The sequence below is a fragment of the Colletotrichum chrysophilum genome (assembly GCF_026319265.1).
Source record: "Colletotrichum chrysophilum strain AFK26 chromosome Unknown scaffold_29, whole genome shotgun sequence".
Classification (NCBI taxonomy): Eukaryota; Fungi; Ascomycota; class Sordariomycetes; order Glomerellales; family Glomerellaceae; genus Colletotrichum; species Colletotrichum chrysophilum.
In genome coordinates this window covers 331,851-348,213 of record NW_026517316.1, presented here as the reverse complement: position 1 = coordinate 348,213, position 16,363 = coordinate 331,851, and the positions used below count along the sequence as shown (strand labels likewise).

At 55.9% G+C, this 16,363-nt stretch overlaps 4 protein-coding genes across 4 annotated transcripts; 1 reads left to right on the top strand and 3 right to left on the bottom strand.

The window, feature by feature from the left end:
- Positions 1 to 421: 421 nt before the first annotated feature.
- On the bottom strand, positions 422 to 1,708 carry COL26b_004737 (uncharacterized protein; the record flags this gene model as incomplete). Its single annotated transcript, XM_053177605.1, has 1 exon — positions 422 to 1,708. One exon carries the CDS (start codon positions 1,706 to 1,708, stop codon positions 422 to 424), a length of 1,287 nt encoding a protein of 428 aa, XP_053038498.1.
- A 4,653-nt stretch (positions 1,709 to 6,361) lies between these two features.
- Positions 6,362 to 9,261, bottom strand: COL26b_004736 (uncharacterized protein; the record flags this gene model as incomplete). The annotated part of the gene is made up of 3 exons (XM_053177604.1): positions 6,362 to 8,526; positions 8,576 to 8,779; positions 8,832 to 9,261. The coding sequence occupies 3 exons, from the start codon at positions 9,259 to 9,261 to the stop codon at positions 6,362 to 6,364; spliced, it is 2,799 nt and encodes a 932-aa protein (XP_053038497.1).
- Positions 9,262 to 11,841: 2,580 nt separating this feature from the next.
- Positions 11,842 to 14,721, bottom strand: COL26b_004735 (uncharacterized protein; the record flags this gene model as incomplete). Its single annotated transcript, XM_053177603.1, has 3 exons — positions 11,842 to 13,341; positions 13,554 to 14,393; positions 14,461 to 14,721. The coding sequence occupies 3 exons, from the start codon at positions 14,719 to 14,721 to the stop codon at positions 11,842 to 11,844; spliced, it is 2,601 nt and encodes an 866-aa protein (XP_053038496.1).
- A 661-nt stretch (positions 14,722 to 15,382) lies between these two features.
- On the top strand, positions 15,383 to 16,136 carry COL26b_004734 (uncharacterized protein; the record flags this gene model as incomplete). The annotated part of the gene is made up of 7 exons (XM_053177602.1): positions 15,383 to 15,431; positions 15,505 to 15,527; positions 15,585 to 15,618; positions 15,685 to 15,719; positions 15,790 to 15,816; positions 15,878 to 15,947; positions 16,072 to 16,136. The coding sequence occupies 7 exons, from the start codon at positions 15,383 to 15,385 to the stop codon at positions 16,134 to 16,136; spliced, it is 303 nt and encodes a 100-aa protein (XP_053038495.1).
- Between the last annotated feature and the right edge of the window lie 227 nt (positions 16,137 to 16,363).

Below are 16,363 nucleotides of genomic sequence, written 5' to 3'. Positions count from 1 at the left end.
AAAAACCTGAACCCTTTTCCGTCCCCACCCCATTCCGCCTGGGGTGTATCCTGTAAAATTCAAATGCCCTTCATACTCCGTTGACCTCATGACTGCTGTCCAATTCCGTAACCGTGAATCCGGAGAGGGGGGTTGAAAGAGAAACAATGCCCTGTATCCTTTGTATGTACTGTTTGGCCGAAGAAAAATGAAAGAATGCCCAAAAGTGGTATTGCGGCAAGGGTGTTCATGGAATGCGTGGGGTCATAAGCGTCAATGAGTCGTAATGACGAGAAAGGAAAGAAAAGAAACCGGTCGAACCAGGACCGCAATGTGAGAAGAGAAACATTCAAGCAGGGAAGTTGTTGCTGTGAGTGAAGTCTGTTGGTGAGACTGCTGAAAGGATAATGTGGCCCTTCCTCAAGCAAGTAACCTCCGTGGCTTAGATGCGAGGGTTGAAGTTCCAGGAGTCCTTGCCGCGGACGTGGCGACCCTTCAGGAAGGGAGTAGGGCTGACCGAAGCGGGAGCAGCGCCGTCGACGAACTTGGCAGGGTTGGCAGGGTTCTGCGAAGGAGTCGGGGTCGCCTGAGGAGCGATGGTGACGGTGAGCATCGAGTACAGAGTCACAGGAGCGGCCGTGACGGTGACGGTGCGGACCTTGTCGCCAGTGGGCGTGGGAGTGGTCGGGGCAGAGGAAGAGACAACCTTCTCAGAGCCGTTACCGGGAATGGTCGAGTTGCTGGGGGTATCGTCGCCCTTGACGTCAACCTGGAACTGGTTCTGGATCTGGTCCTTGACGGCGATGGCGTTGTAGTTGGGCTTCTCAGGGAAGTTGAAGGCGGCCAGCGCGTTAGCTTGCTGCTTGTTGGAGGTAGAGGCAGAGGCAGCGTTGGCGCTCTTGACGAGGGCCTCTCCCTGGACCTTGATGGTGGAGCAGCTGGAGTAGATCTCAGCGGTCGTGACATCATCAGAGGTGACGGCACGCTTGTCGCCCTTGAAGCCGGAGGGGAAGTCGGCGAACTGGCCATTCTTGGAGTTGGCGACGGCAGAGGCCTTCAGAGTAGGCCAGGACCAGACCCAGTAGAGAGTGTACTCGGAGTTCTGGGCAACATCCTCAGGGAGCTGGACAGCCGACTGGCACCAGATATCGGCTCCCATGGGCTGGGCAGCTGCGTGGGGGAACTTCGACTGGCGGTCGGTGGAGATGGACTCGCCGTTGACCTGGTAGCACTGGCCATCGTCGTAGTTGCGGGTAGCCAAGAGCTTGCCACGGGCATCACCACCCTTGCCATCAGCAGTCCACTGGCGATGAACGTCGAAGAGGGTGTCGTTGGCTCGGGGGTTAGTGGTGCCATAGACGAAGACAGTACCGCGGTTCAGAGGCTTGTTGGGGGGGTTCTCAGGCTTGGTGACGTGACCGTTCTCCTGGTAGCGGAGGGAAACATAGTCGCCGGGAGCAGCGGTCAGGTGAGGGAACTGAGCGTTCTGGGTGCCCTGAAGGTTCTGCTTGCAAAGGTTGAAGCCCTCGTTGGGGATGCGGTTGGTGAAGGCCTCGTCGTTGAAGGAGGCATCACGACCGTGCCAGCCGTTGGAAAAGCCAGCAGGGCCGACAAGAGTGCCATTGGCAGCGACGCGGTTGAGCTGCTCAACCCAGGTGTGGGAGCTGGCAAGCTGAGGCGCGCCCAGCAGGCAGGCAACGACGAAAGCAAGAGTGTTACTGCGCGCCATTGTGAAATTCGTGATGTGGGTGTGAGTGGTGTGAGAAGGAAAGTGAGGGGATAAGGGTATTTGTGTTGATGCTGAGAATCAAAAGATGATTCTTGTGATGGGCCTGATTCTGGAAATGTGAATCAGGGAAGTGTTTTGTGAAGATCACAAAAAAGTGAGTGATGGGCTGGAAAAAATAAATATTAGGGCTGGTTGTTGTGAACAACGGGGAGGTAGGTGAACAAACCAAGAGAGGCAGGGTCTAGCGCGGGAAAGAGCGTCTGCTGGTCGAGTCTTCCAGAAGAATCGAAGTTGGGTTGGCTGGTTGTTTTTTTTTCCTGCAGGTTTTTGAAAAGAAGATAAAACTTTTTCCAGAAGTTGTAAGGAAGAGGTCTAGGCCAGAAATACTGAGTTGAGGTGGCCGAGACTGAGAAGTGAACAGAGCAAGTCTGAATGGAAGGTTGTGTGAGAGAAGGGTTGTGTGAGTGGTGGCCGAGGCGTAAATTTGTTGTTGTGATTAAGACGTCCGGCGCAGTCAGATACCAGCTGAGTCAAGAACTGAAGAGGGCTGCGAAAACAGGAAATGGGCGGCCGGCTTTGTGTACTACATGCGGTCGAGGCCAGCAGTCGATTCTATCTCTTTCTTTCGGTCGAAGTGGGGCGGCGGTAGAGGTGAATTCGAGCGTCGAGGTCAGGTGAGAGGTGAGAGGTGAGGCGAGCGAACAGTCGAGTTGATCCGAGGAAGGAACAATGGAGGGTTAAAGGCAGGAGGCCTGGCTTCCTCAAGCGCGTACGACAAAGAAGCGACGGAGATTAAGGTAGGGCGGTCTCGATAACAGGCCTCAAGGGAAAAGGGAAACAATGCGATTGTTTCTGCCTTGTTCGTCCCGAATTAGCGAGGCGAGGCGGTGGCCAGCACAAGAAGAAAGAGGCGTTGATGGCGGGTGGGTGAGGAGGTGAGGTCAAGACCGTTTTGGGATGCGAGGCCCAGGTTGGGTTTAATATCACGAGCGTGTCACCACACCAGGCACCAGACACCTCACGACGAGCTGCCGCCTTACCCATGCCATCCCTACCGTCACTCATCTGCCTAGACTCATGGTTTTTTCTGCACTCTACATCTCTCGGCCGCTGCAGGGTGGGCGAGCGAGCCATGATCGACGGAGAAGGGACCCGAACGACAGGCAAAGACCCATGCGGCGCATCTTGGAAGTCGCGATCCAAAACGACAGCAATGGAGGCACGCGGGCGGGATGGCACTCGGACAGGGGGATTCTGGCCAAAGAGCGTGCAAAAGCACTCGAATGCCGGGGGGCCGGCCATAGGGTCGGACGGGTCTCGTTATGGGACGAAGAGCCAGGGAAAAGAGGGCGTGTTTCTGATGGGGAGTGCTGGGCGCCAGTCGACGTCGTTGCGAACAAGAGCCCCGGGTTGGTGTTTGACAGGGAAGGGTTGAGGTTGAAGTGCGAGTCTTGGCACCGATACTTTGCGAGTGCAGCTGCAGCAGCAACAACGTTGACTGACGGGAGATGGCCTGCGCTACACGCTTGTGTGGGTAGAGTACGTACTGATGTGGGTGGGTGGGTGGGTCGGGGTACCTGGCACTAGGCCCAAGTGGGGACGTTGGCTCGTAAGTACCGTTCTGCGCTGCTCTCCCGCCGCAAGGTACCGGTTCTCGTGGAGTTGCAGCGATCTTGACTCTTGGGTAGCCGCCACGCTTGCCTTGGAAACCAGGGGTCGCCAGCGAACGCCGAAACATGTAGCCTCCCCGCACAAATCGTATGGCTGCGGTACCTCGGTCGCGATGCTTCACAGCAAAATCTGGAACAAGGGGCTCGCGCTGCTCTGAGGATCGATGCACCTCATCCAGTCAACCAGGTCCATGCGGCCCCTGCCCGAATTAAGCGAGCTCCAGACGCAAGGGTCCGCAACCACCTCGACTGGCAGGCGCTGCCTGCACCTTGCGGCGCCTGCCAAAATTGGCATCCCAAGAAATGAAAGTCTGGACTCCTCAGTCAGTCAGTCACTCACTCAAGCCGTCGGGTTGAGATGCATCGCTGCAGGCCGCTCTTTCCCTGGGCAGCCACTCGACGCCATTCCCGCCCGCTTCTTCACCATTTTTCTTCTTCCCCTCGCTACCTGTTCTCAGTAACGTACCTTAAGGTACCGTAATGGGTCCCCGAGCTCTTGACCCAGCCACCGCTTCTTTCCATCTTTACCGCGCAGCCAGAGATCATGGGTCTGCCCGTGTGCTCGATTGGCTGCCGTTGGCGCACACTGCCGCCGGAAGTGACGGCGAGGTCTAAAACGGAATTTGAAAAAGAAAGGACCGAAATCTCTCTGCCAAGACCCGAACCCACAGGCTGTTTTTTCGTCGTCTCTTGTCCGGGCGACCAGAGTACAGCGTCTCGTGCCGGCACTCCCAATGGCAATTGCCAAATGCCTTGTTTGAAGCCAAGAATCCCAGTCTTTCTTGCCGCGGATGGAGTCGCGGATATACAAGAATTCAACCCACCTCGGAGCTTCGACCAACTCCAAATTCCCACCCATCATCCGTCACCATCCATGACCCGACCAACTCGACGGACGCTAGCGTCGCCGCATCCCAGCAACATCATCCTAGCAACATCTTGCTCACTCGATAACCTTACGTCTCCTATCTTGCGCGATTCTTCGCACCTTGGTCGTGTCAGATGGACCGAGTACGGCCACCAACGATATCTGCTGTCAGTCGACTTCATATACTCTCTTGGTACATGCTGCAGAAAGCTTGGGCCTGGATCTGTAAGCTAACGTCAGACGGCGTCTAGAAGCAGAACCCAAAGACGAGAAGCAGGAGGGGAAAAAGACTTCAAGTTGACGCGAAACACGGGCCCACGACCCCTACCTTAGCACCCAAACACCAAGCCAACGATACCCAGTCTTGTCTTGTCTGGAGATTGTCACCTTCGCCTCCGTGCTCAATGCTCTAGAACCCAAATCTTTCGCCCGCCCATCCTCAAACCCCCAGTCTGCGATCCCTGGCGAGCGTCCATGATCTTCCTCCCCAACCCTCAAGGGCAGGAAAGTGCTCGTCTACCCTCGCTCTCGTGGGCCCCCGGTGGTGGTCGTGGTGGGAATTTTGCAAATCCTCCCACACGTCTCATCGTCTGTGCGCATCCCCCGTTCACTGCAACCACTTGGGCGTTGGGGCTATTCTTCGCCGGCTCCACAGCCACTAAAGCCCGCCCGCCGCCCGCTCCCCGGCGCGCCATCTCCGGATCACGGCTCCTTTCAAAATCGTGGCTGTGAGGCCTAGTCTTGACAGCGCTTGTCGTTGCCGCCGCAATCTCACCTCATGCCATCCATTGGACATCACAATCTCTTGGGAAAAGAAACATCGTCAACGGACCGTTGCGCGATATCTCTGGAGACATACCGAAAGACTCACTGGCCAATATGGCCCCTATTTTGCCACCACCGTTCTCGCGATATCACACACCTCGGTCGCCAGTGTTCAGACATGCAGCGTTTCATCTCGCCTGCCGTCCATGTTGTTCAGACCACACACTCAACACACTGCACACGCACTCGCACTCAGTCCAATGCCCCCTGTGTGTCCGTCCCAACCCCCAAGTCAGAAAGAAAAACCCTGCGAACATCTTTTCTGGTTCCCACTGATCATCTTTTCGCTTCCAAAGCACGTCGACTCCTCCTCCCCGCCCCGCCCACTTCTCGAGATGGTCCTTTCGCCTGCTGCTGCAGTATCCACGCGTGCACACTCCGCATATTTCGTGCTTCGAGTGAAACATTTCCAACTCCACGAATCTCCGTCCCACCGTCCAACCGTCAGAGCGATTGATCCTCCCAGGAGATCATTATCCACCGTCCCGCGACTAAACGCCCCGGCGGCCCCCGGGCGGCAGCGCGTGAGCATTACGACTGTGGTCTCCAATTAGCGACAGCAAAGTAACGTGAGCGAAACGGAGGAACCACAGCTACGCAAAACGCAAAACATCAGGTCTTGGCAGCCCATCGAGGATCGTCTGATCTTTAAGCTTCCATCACCTCAAACGCTGATGAGGACAAGAAAAGAGACAGACAGAGAGAGAGAGATGACCCCACAGAGATTGTAATCCAATCCCCCCCGACTGACTGACGAGACGACGGACCAGGGAACGTCCCTTTGGCTGAACCACGTTCTCTGCGTTTCATCTCATCACCTGCAGAAGCTCTCTGAACCACTCGCTCGTCCGGACAATAGGCATGACAGGAGAAACAAGACATTTGTCGGGCCAATGCAACTGCGAGGTAGAAACCGAGTCAATTCTTTTTTTTGTTACCCGCTTGTTTTTGCGTGGTGGTGGTGTGTGTGTGTGTGGTGCGCAGCAAACACATGCCATAACTCTCTCTCTCTCTCTCTGCCTGCTTCTCTCCCACCTACATTATGGTATCAAAGGGTTCTTCTTTTCTATACGTCAAAACACATTTCCGTCCCTTCCCAAGATACCTTTCTTGAGCGTTTCACACATGAGTCGGCCGTCAATCATCCCACCCCCATCAACCTTCCCAACCCCCTTTTCTTTGCTCTCATCCTTTGCGCCTCAGATAGCCTGCCGCGCAGTCCACACGCGCATGTTTCCCGAGGTGATGTTACATCCTTCGTCTGCCGCCGTCGGCCGACCATGAGATGTTTCAGTCCCAACTCCGATGTCCGTGACTACCCTCGTCCATGACGGCTGCCGGCGCTCGGTGATGCACCAGCTTCTGAATGGCGGTCGCGGGGAAGTTCTCCCGGCTCTCCATGTCCAGGCTGTTGGAGCGTGCCCTCTTCCTGCTGCCGGTGAGGGACTTGAGCGGGCTGATCGAGTCCAGGGAGGGCAGCCCATCCGCAGGTGACCATCCGGACCTGCCGTCCGTGCCGGCCACGGCAGCGACTGCCGAGACGGCCTGGGCCCACGGCTGCTGGTTCCAAGCCTGGTGTTGGTGGTGGTGGTGGTGGTCTTTGCTGCTATCTCCTGCCCACAGGTTGGAGTTGGCCGCCGTGGCGCGTTGGTTCTCGTTCTGCCACTGCTGCGTCTTTGCGTCCGATGCTGCCTCGCTCCATCCGTTCCACTGGGGCAGGCTGTGGAAGGAGGGCGCGGTGTCCCACTCGGAGATCCCCTCGCAGTCCGCGTCATCGTACACGCCGACGCCCACGCCATTTGAAACCTGGATGCCCGCCGTCGCTGACAGGAACGGGTCGGCCGGGGTCGGCGCCATGTCGGTGATCAAGGTGCTCTGGCTGTCCATGGACGTCGTGCAAGTCCCGGCCAGGAAGTCGAGTTGATGGTGCGACCCGCCAGCCAGCTCGTGGCTGCCGTCGTAGCTGCTTGCGTAAGACGAGTGGATGGATGCCGTCGGGGGAGGTGTGGCCAGTCCGTGTGAGAAGCTGTCCATGAGGCCGAGGGTGCCGGTTGATGCGAGGCTCGGCAGCTGGCCAGGCATGGTGACGGACTCCCAGGCAGAGCTCATATTGTCGTTCATGACGGCGGCGAGGTGGTGGGAGTAGGGGGGTGTGGGGGCCATGAGCATGTCGCGGCTCGGAGCGGCGGCGGGGTTGACGCAGACGTTCTGTTGATGGGCTTGCGAGACTGGGTCGAGCGCCGTCAGGAAGCGCCAGGTCGTGCCGGGGGGGTTGAAGACCCGCTTGGGTCGGCCTCCTCCTCCGCGACGAGAGGAGCCAGTGTGCTCGTCGCCTTCCTCGTCCGCCGGGCGCTTACCCTTCTGCGCAGCCGGCTTCTCGAAGATGGGGTTCCACTTGTCGTCGAAGGCGTGGATGGTGCGGAACTTCCAGAGGATGATGCCGCGGCGAGTCCAGACACGACGGTCGGCGTTGTTGTCCGGTGGAGCAGACCAGAGCTCTTGGAACATGCCGACCTGCTGGATCAGCTCTGCCGTGGTGCGCTCTGCCTCGAGGGCGGCCTCTTCGGCGGCCTTGACCCTCTCGTCGTCATCCTCAATCTTGGTCTTGTTCTCGACCGGCTCGAGGTATCCCGCGCAGGTGCTGAGGATGCTCGCCCACTCGGCTGCGGGGAACGGGACTCGCACATCTTGTCTGGGGCGGGAGCGGCAGTCGCAGTCGAACTTGTTGTCTTGGCATCCGGGCCTGTGTGTGTACTGCACACCGACCTCGCTCGTCTGCTCGACTACGCAGGGCTCGTTCTCGCCACGGCGGAGTTCCTCCGGTCGCGCGAGCTTGGTGACGCACTTCCACCTGTGGTTTTGGAGCGCAGGCTGGGAGATGCTAAGCTCGACGAAGCCGTTGAGCTCGGAGCCAGCGGGAAAGTTGCTGCGGGGATGGATCTCGAGAGTCACATTCATCTCCAGGATGTCAAGCCATTTGTTGTCGGCGATGGCGTACTCGAGCGACTTGTGCAGAGGGGTGAACTTGGCTTCCCATTCCTGAGACAGCTCTGTCACCGCGGCAGATTCCTTTTGCGCAAGCTCGCGGTTGTACTCGTGCAGAAGAACGCTGCCGTTGAGGCCGCGAGAAAGGCCGTCTTCCTTGTGCAGGTTCTTCTCCAAGTGGGGGTAGTACTCGTGGTCGAGGAGTTTGCCGTTCTGGTCGTAGGCGTCGCCGTTTTCCTCGATCCTCACGCCGGACGAGGCAACGAAGATCCAGGCCGTCTTGGGGCGCATGACAACAAGAGAGTCCATGGCCAGAATCTGGGCAAAGTACTCGTAGTTGGGTCGGACGTCCGGGAGACGGCTCTCGGAAAGGGCAATCAGGACTGGGTTGTCTTTGAAGGAGGCCATTTCCAGGTTGTCCTTAAGACGGGCCTCGCTCTTGTCGGGATCCTTGACGAAAAAAAAGTGATCTACATGATGTGAGTTCGTGGTCGACTTGGCCCAGTAAAATTGACTTACAGCATCTGTGCTTCTCAAACATTTTCTTTACAACTTGAATGTGGCTGGATACTTGCTTTCGTTTTCTCTCCTCAGCCTTCTGCCCGGGCTGCAAGCTGCAACAGTAGGCAATCCAGAGGTACTCGCTGATGAGCATGTTGCGTCCAAATTGCTTTCCTTGCATGCTATACTTCTTCCTTCCCATGTGGGGAATGATAAGCAGTGCTGGAAGCCTGGGTTAGAGATACGTTGGGTTCTTCAGTGGAAGGAGACTTACAGTCAAGGAACGCATCCTCCAGTACACGAGGCCAAATTTGCTTTTCATTGGGGTCTTTCTGGTCCTGCTTGTCCCGGTAAGGGCGAAACTCGGGAGCATAGTAGATGGGGTTGATGTCATGTCGTCCTCGTCTCGCAGCTAGGTGCAGAGCATCTGGCCTCCGAAGGCTACCACTGCTCCGGTAGCTTGCCCCAGCTTGCGAAGGCACGACAGGAGGAGTAGGGATGTTGGTAAGCCCCGGAGAGAAGAGGCCCAAAGGGCTGTTGCGGCACGACGAGGCCAGACTCCCCAGGTGAGATCCAGTCTGGGCGTTGCCCGTTGACTCCCTCAGTGGCTGCCTGCCGGTTGGTGTGCATCGTCTGCTATCGTAGCTGTAGACAGGCGAAGGGGAGTAACGCTGAGATGGGAGCACGGGGCGCGGATGCTCCATATTGAATCTCGTTACGCTTCTTCTTGCAGCGTAACGTTCGTTACTGGGTATGTCGATGACGGATTCCGGCGATGTGGTAAGGTTCGTTTCCGTTCTTTCTCAGTATCGTCCCCCACTGGAGTCTGGGGAACGGTTTGCGTTGGCGAGGTCGACTGAAATGTAAACGGATTCCTTGAGAAGAACGGAACCCCTGAGAGAAAGAATGGAGGATGGGAGGCAAGAAAGAAAAGGAATGACTCTTCAGGAATTTCGCGGGGCTGGACAGGGTTTTGTTTGTGTTAAGAGAAGGGCAGGGACATGTGCAAGCTCGTTTTTTTGTGTCTTCGTCCAATTTCGCCCCGGGGCAAGATTCCTCGGGAAGCTATACAAAATACGGAAAAGAGTGGAATGAAGCGGAATGATGGGAAAGTGAGAGTGAGTATGGTGTTTTGCCGATAGGCGAAACGAAAGGAGTGTGAGGGTTTGAATTCCGCAGCTCCCAGCTGGTTGTTGTGATGGTTCCCGTGCTCTTGCTTTGTATGACCAGAGCCAAGGGTGAGCAGGCGTGGAAGAACGCTGGTCGACAGAAGAGACAGATTGGTGGTGCTTGAAAGGAATGGCACTGGCATGGGATGTACGTCAATATAAGTTCCTGAAGTCAGGTACACCCGCTCGAGGTCTGACAGAGGGGAGGCGAGGGAACGGGTGAGATCGTTGAAGGCCAGTACCAAAACACACCAGCAGCTTGCCGAAAGAGCAGAAGGCCTGAGAGAGAGATTGTCACCGTTTGGTCGAACACGCCGGGGTCCAGATCGATGTCAACACACCCCTCATCTTAGCCCTCTGCTTCATCGTCCTCCTCTTCCATTCCCCAAGCATGCCACGTCTGGGGCCTTGGGCCCAGCCCTGTTCCCTTCAGGGCAGAAAATAGAGCTTGTGGTCCACGGTCTCCCCACATGAATTGCCAGTGCTCTCGGAGGGGGAGAGGAGATCCCACTTTTCCCGTACTTGAGAGGCCTGGATCAGCTGATAGAAGGGAGGTACCTGGTGGGGGAAACAGAGAGAAGTATGCACAGAACGACAGCGAACAGGTGAGGCGTTGGGGCGCAGAGGGTAAGCTATCCGCCAGTATGGTCGGAACGAGGCTCCGGAGGGGAGCTGGACAGGATGCGAGGGGAAGGATAGAGGGCGGGGCTCATTTTGGTAAGAGGATGGAGCACAGGCAGGGCTGGAGACATGCCTGGTCGAGGAGAGAGAGAGCGAGGAGAGAAAGAATTCAATCGGGCAAGTTAGGGAGAAGGGTGCGAATAGCGTGGTGGTAGACTCGATTCAACACCGTCAGAACCTGACTGACATGACTTGACAGCTTCATCGAGGTCGGTGGGAAAAGGCCGTTGGTTCCCTTCGCCCTGGGACGGACCCAAAAGTGTGTGTGCATGTACGTACGTCGACTTCGACAAGGGTAACCCCACATGGAAAATCGTGAAGCTAGTTGAGCTGGAGGGGTGGCCGAATCGAGGCAATGGCATGCAAGGGGGTTGGTCGAGGAACGTTTGCTCATGGGAACAGATCAACTTGGGTCTTGAAGTGCGATTTGGTAGATCTGCACGTACCACCCACCTACCACCATATGCACCAGTACGACTTGCCGGCCACATCTGTCTATCAGCCGTTGCCATTTTGAATTAGAGAGAAGCTCATCCATAGAGGAAAGGCAAGACCACACGCATGGCTGGAGAGAGCGTGTGGCTGTTTCGTGGTGACCACCCAGAACTCCCCGGAGCCTTGCGCGGGATCAGAGAGCAACGGAGAGAGGGCTGGAAAATCAGCACGTGGAGGTAAAAACAGACAGAAATAAACGGCATAGCGCACCGGGCTCTGGCATGCTGCCATGATTGGAAAGAGACAAAGCTCAAGAAAGGGGAGAGACGCATTCCTGCCAGCGGGGCAAAGGAGGCGAGGGTGGCCAGAGGTCGATGATGAGGAACCTAAAGCTTTGGATAGCGTTTTGTTTTATTTTGCCCCTTCATCATACTCGCCAGTGTTGATGATCTTGATCATGACCGTGATGGGGGATGGCAATGAACCTCGCACTTGAAGCTATTGCCAGTGCTGTTTGGGTGCACGGAGGCAGCTAGGAGCATATTGAACAGTAAGCCGCCCTCTGCAACCCCACCGTTGGCCGTCTCCTTGGTTCCCGTCTCTGCATGATATGGGGAAAGCCAATAGCGGGACGGATTATTTCTTGCAGGAGGGAGGTAAAATTGGTCAGAAGGGAACAAGGGCGAAAAGGGCAGGGCGGGGTGCGATCGGGCAGATCAAGTCTCGGAACTAGGGATGACCAAGACAGACGTGCGTACCGAATCACAAATCTGGGTAGACACTGGACTTAAAGAAAATGTATGACCTTCCAAGGGGCAAAAGCAAAACCTAAGAATTTGAGTTCAATGTTACTCGGGTTCACTGCGTGGGAAAACTTGGAATAACACAACACATGATACCATCGATGAGGAGCAGACTGGCGCGAAGCGTTGGGTGCCGTAACAGAGGCGCAGATGGACTCTCTTTTAGATTTATTTAGTTCTCGAATCATTTCTCTTTTCACATATCCATCTCGTCGGCATTTTCGCCGATGTTGACCTTCTTCCTGCCCTGGCCCATGAGCTGCGAAAGGGCGACCTTGCTGACCTGGCCACCGATCTTGCGCTGCATCTTGGCAATCTCCTCCTCGGCATCGACTGCCTCCGCCTCGGCGTAGTCGAGAACAAGCTTGCGGCCCAGCAAATGGGTGTCTCGCAAAGCGTTGAGCGCGTTTTCCGCCTCCCGAGGGGTGACAAACTCCGCAAAAGCAAAACCTCTGGTTGAGTTGCCGAACTTCTTGGGCAGGCGTACAGCTCTGAGCTGGCCGTAAGTGCTGAACAGCGTGCGAATGTCCTTTTTGGTTGCCTCGAAGGGCAAGTTTTTGATGACGATCTTGGTACGCTGGCCCGCCGCCTTGCGAGCCTTGTCTTCCCGGCGGCGCTCTTCCGCCGCATCCTGGCCCTTGTGGGAGGCCTTGACGGCGAGGGTGTGACCGTCGAGGACAAACCCATCCATTAACTTGAGAGCCGTTGAAGCCTGTTCCTTTGTCTTGAAGACAACAAAGCCGAATCCCATACTGAGCACCTGCCCTGGCTTCTTGGGGTCCATCTTTGTCTTCACCCTAGCGGACACAAAACCGTCCAACGGTTTAAACGTCTCGGCCAGCTTCTCCGTCGTGGTGGAAAAGTTCAGGTTTCTGACAAACAGCGACGTTGTCTGAATGTCTGCCTCGCCCTGCTCACCACGCTCCAGAAGCTCAGTAACGCTGAGCTTCTGCACGCCTACGGGCCGATCTTCCTTGCCCTGCATAATGTTTACTGAGGCATCATTCTTGAAAAGGTCCTTAGGCCCCTTCTCCAAGAACAGGACGGTGTCCTTGATCCGCCTGTAAGCGAGCTTGGCAAACGCTGCTTTAGCGTGTGCGGCCTGGGCGAACTCGACGATGGCAATGGTACCACTGGGTGGCATCAGCACTCTCAGGACAGTGCCGTGCTCCTCAAACATGGTCCTCAGCTCCTCCATCGTCGTCCCGAAGGGGAAATTCTTGACCAGAATGGTCGTGTCGCCCCGCTTTTGTGACTTGAAGGCATCGAGATCTACGCCATTCGATGCAAAGTATGCCTTAGTTTCCTGGATGATCGACGTCTCGGCGATGGCCTGCTTGACACCGGCGTCCGCCGACGTGGGATCCAGCAGTTCTGATTTAGACACACCCAGGCGGCTGGCGACCGAGGCGTTGACAGCGTCCTGGTTCATGTACAGTGAATTCCAGTTGAAGGAGCTAGACGCAGCCTCCGCCTTCTTTCGGATCAGGTTTTGCTGTTTCAAGGGCAGCTTGGAGATTGCAAACTCGTCCAGCCCTGTGTTGCGCTTTTCCGCAGCGGGCAAGATGTGTAGAAGTCGCCCTTGAAAAGTCTGACCATCCGAGGACTGGAATGCGGTGACAGCAGAGTCGGCATTCGTGAACTGGACCATGGCATAGCCCTTGCTTGCGCCAGTAGCAGTCACCGGCAGATGTACCTGTCCAGAAGATTAGCAATCAAGTCTTGTCATGAAATGTCCATGAAAAGCCGAGAGAGTAAATCATTTTTCAGAAAGTCAATGCATCTACTAAAATACTGATCCAAGGTTCGCATCAAACATCATTCGATGTCAGCTGTCCCTATCTGGATTCATCACATGATTGTCGGGCACAGTGGCGGTTCCAAATGTAAAAAAGTATTGCTGCTTACCTCTTGAAGCTCTCCGAATTGCTCGAAGTGCGCCCGCAGGTCCTCTTCGTTGACACTGTAGGCTAGGTTACGCGCAAAAAGTCTGGAGGTTCGCTTGATGGTGGCAAGGGTGTCGTCCTCGTCTTCCGCAGCCTTCTTCTCAGAGGGGGCCGGGGCGTCGCCGGCTCCAGCTGGACTTTCTGTCTCGGCTTTCTCGGAGGGCTCCACAGGTTCCTCGTGGTTGACCGCGGATGCGCTTCCGACTGTCTCTTGATTGTCTCGTTGAGCTGAGGGCTGGGGTACCGGCTGGGGTACCTCGTCGTCATCCACGAGGTCCAACAGACGGTTCGTCCTCGAACGGAGCCAATCATCGTCTGTAGTTGCCGCGTTGTTATTGACACCAGCAGCGGGGACAGCACCCTCCTCCTGAGTCGCGTCTGGCTCAGGGTCGGCGACAGAGGCAGCGTCCGGCATGGGCTCGTCCTTTTCAGGCAAAGGCTCCGCGGGGCGCTGGTCTCCCTTCTGTGCCTCCCTCATCTGCCGTTTCTCAGGCCGAGCCGGGATGGCCTCATATTCATCGTCACTCTCGCCATCTTCAAGCAACTTCTTCTGCTCTTTAACAGCAGCAGGGGCCATCATATCCGCCATCTCATCGGCAGCAGACTTCTTCCCAGGCTGAAAGACTGACAAGTACTCGCGCAGCTTGGGATTGGATTCATCCACCTCCTCGCGCTTGCGCTTCTTCTTCGAGCCATCATCCTGCTCGGCGCTGGGTGGTAGAGGGGCTGCTGAATCTGACATCTTCGCCACAAATGACGGCCCGCTCACCCCCCTCGTCTTCTGAAGGGCGGGATCTGCAATCTGAAATGGCAAAGACGTAAGCATATAGGGGTCATAGTGTGTTTACCTGGAGGTTTCTCCAACGTACCGGCCTTGCAAGTTCAACATTGATTCTCGACATGCGGACGTAAGACTTGTTGAAGTACTTGACCGCCTTGGCAGCAACGTCCGGAGTCTTGTATCCAACATAGCCGATCCTCCTCTGTGGGATGACTCTGACATCGGTCACTTCGCGACCACCAGCCGAGAAGTGCTTTCGAAACTCGGCATCGGTGATCTTGGGTGGCAGCCCTCTGACGAAGATGCGGGAGGTCTCCAATGCAGGAGTGGCAGCGTCGATGCTAGCCATGGTGTAAAAGAAAAGGGTATCTCAGAAACAAAGAACACGTTGATAAGAAAGAGGAAGAGATATTATGAGCGTAGACTGCTCTGGGATGTTGCTGCTATAAACCCAAGGCCATGCTGTCGAGAGTGTGAAGAAGAGTGTAGAAGGATTTGTTGACATCCAAGATGCGAACGGGACTTGTCTCGAAGTTTTTTTTTTTCGTCCCCAGTTGCTCTTATCGCTATCGACATGTGACCTGCCCCGCAGTGCCCACATAGACCGTGGCTGTCAACCGTTTAGCGCATGACTGAGGTGCCGGGAAGGACGCATGGCCCGTGCCCATGGCAACCCGACTCGACCAAATGGGACCCTTCCCGTCGCGGGCAGTTTGTCAGGTTGGCCAAAACACGCGACGATACTTGCTTTTGACAACATTCAACGAACCCAATTCTCCGTATCAAGCCCGTCAGTGTAAGCGAGATCTCTGCTACTGCTTCAGGCAACTGCTGGCAGCTTCGCGAAGTCGACTTCTGATCTAGTGAGTACCTTGCCGACTGCATGGCGCAGCAATCGACGACGAACGAGAAAAGGGGCCCAGGCCCAACTACGCACGATGGACATTCCGTATCGATGCTGACAGCAGCATCGCAACCTTAGGAACCTCCTCAATCTCTCCGACTTCGAAATGGCCGACGCTAAGAGCACCTCGCCCGCTCCCCGGGAAAAGTTGGAAGGTGAGTCTGCCGATCCGGAGCGGTCTACGATGTTGGCTATGGGCCCGGCGAGGCTGACATATGAGGAATCTAGCTCAGGTCAAGAGCGCTGATATGGTGAGGCTCACATACCGTTCAAGCGCCTCCGTACAGCACTGACGCGGATCATCCTAGACCGAGGACATGCAGCAAGAGTGCATCGAAGTCGGTACGTAACGTCATCTCCGGAAGCCCCTCCTGGATCCCCGCTGCGGTACTGACCACCCCTCTATAGCCCAGGAGGCCATGGCCAAGTTCACCATTGAGAAGGTGCGCATCGTTAACTGGAGACGTTCAACCAGACAACTCTTTCAAGGCCTTGCATTGACACAAATCGCAGGATATTGCCCAGCACATCAAGCGCACTGTAAGTTCACATCGCCTTGCCATCGCGCGTCCTGCCTAAGCTCACCTGGGAATACTTATAGTTCGACGAGCGCAAGGGTCCTACATGGCACTGTATTGTCGGCCGCAACTTCGGTAGCTTTGTGACGCACGGTACGTTTACTTGCACAAGCAAGGCTCGGAGAAGGAACCTCAGCCACCCTATTGGGCAGATCGAGACTTCCAGCATGACGGAAGATATTCTGATGGCATATGCTGACCTTTCACTCGAATGCAGAGACTAAGCACTTCATCTACTTCTACCTCGGTCACTGCGCCATCCTCCTTTTCAAGACTCAATGAACGAAGCGAGACGAGCCGAGAACCAACTGTTTAAATACGAACCCCCTGAGACGATGCGTTGCAAATATAGTGTACAGGATAGGGGCCAACTTTCTCCGACTACCGGCTTGATATGGGTTAATGGGACATGATATTTGTGCGAAGGCGCATATGTGGGTTGCTTGGCTGTCGAGAGAGACTCAAAAAAGGGAGTTGAAATGCCGTCAGTCGAGCATCTCAACATCGCC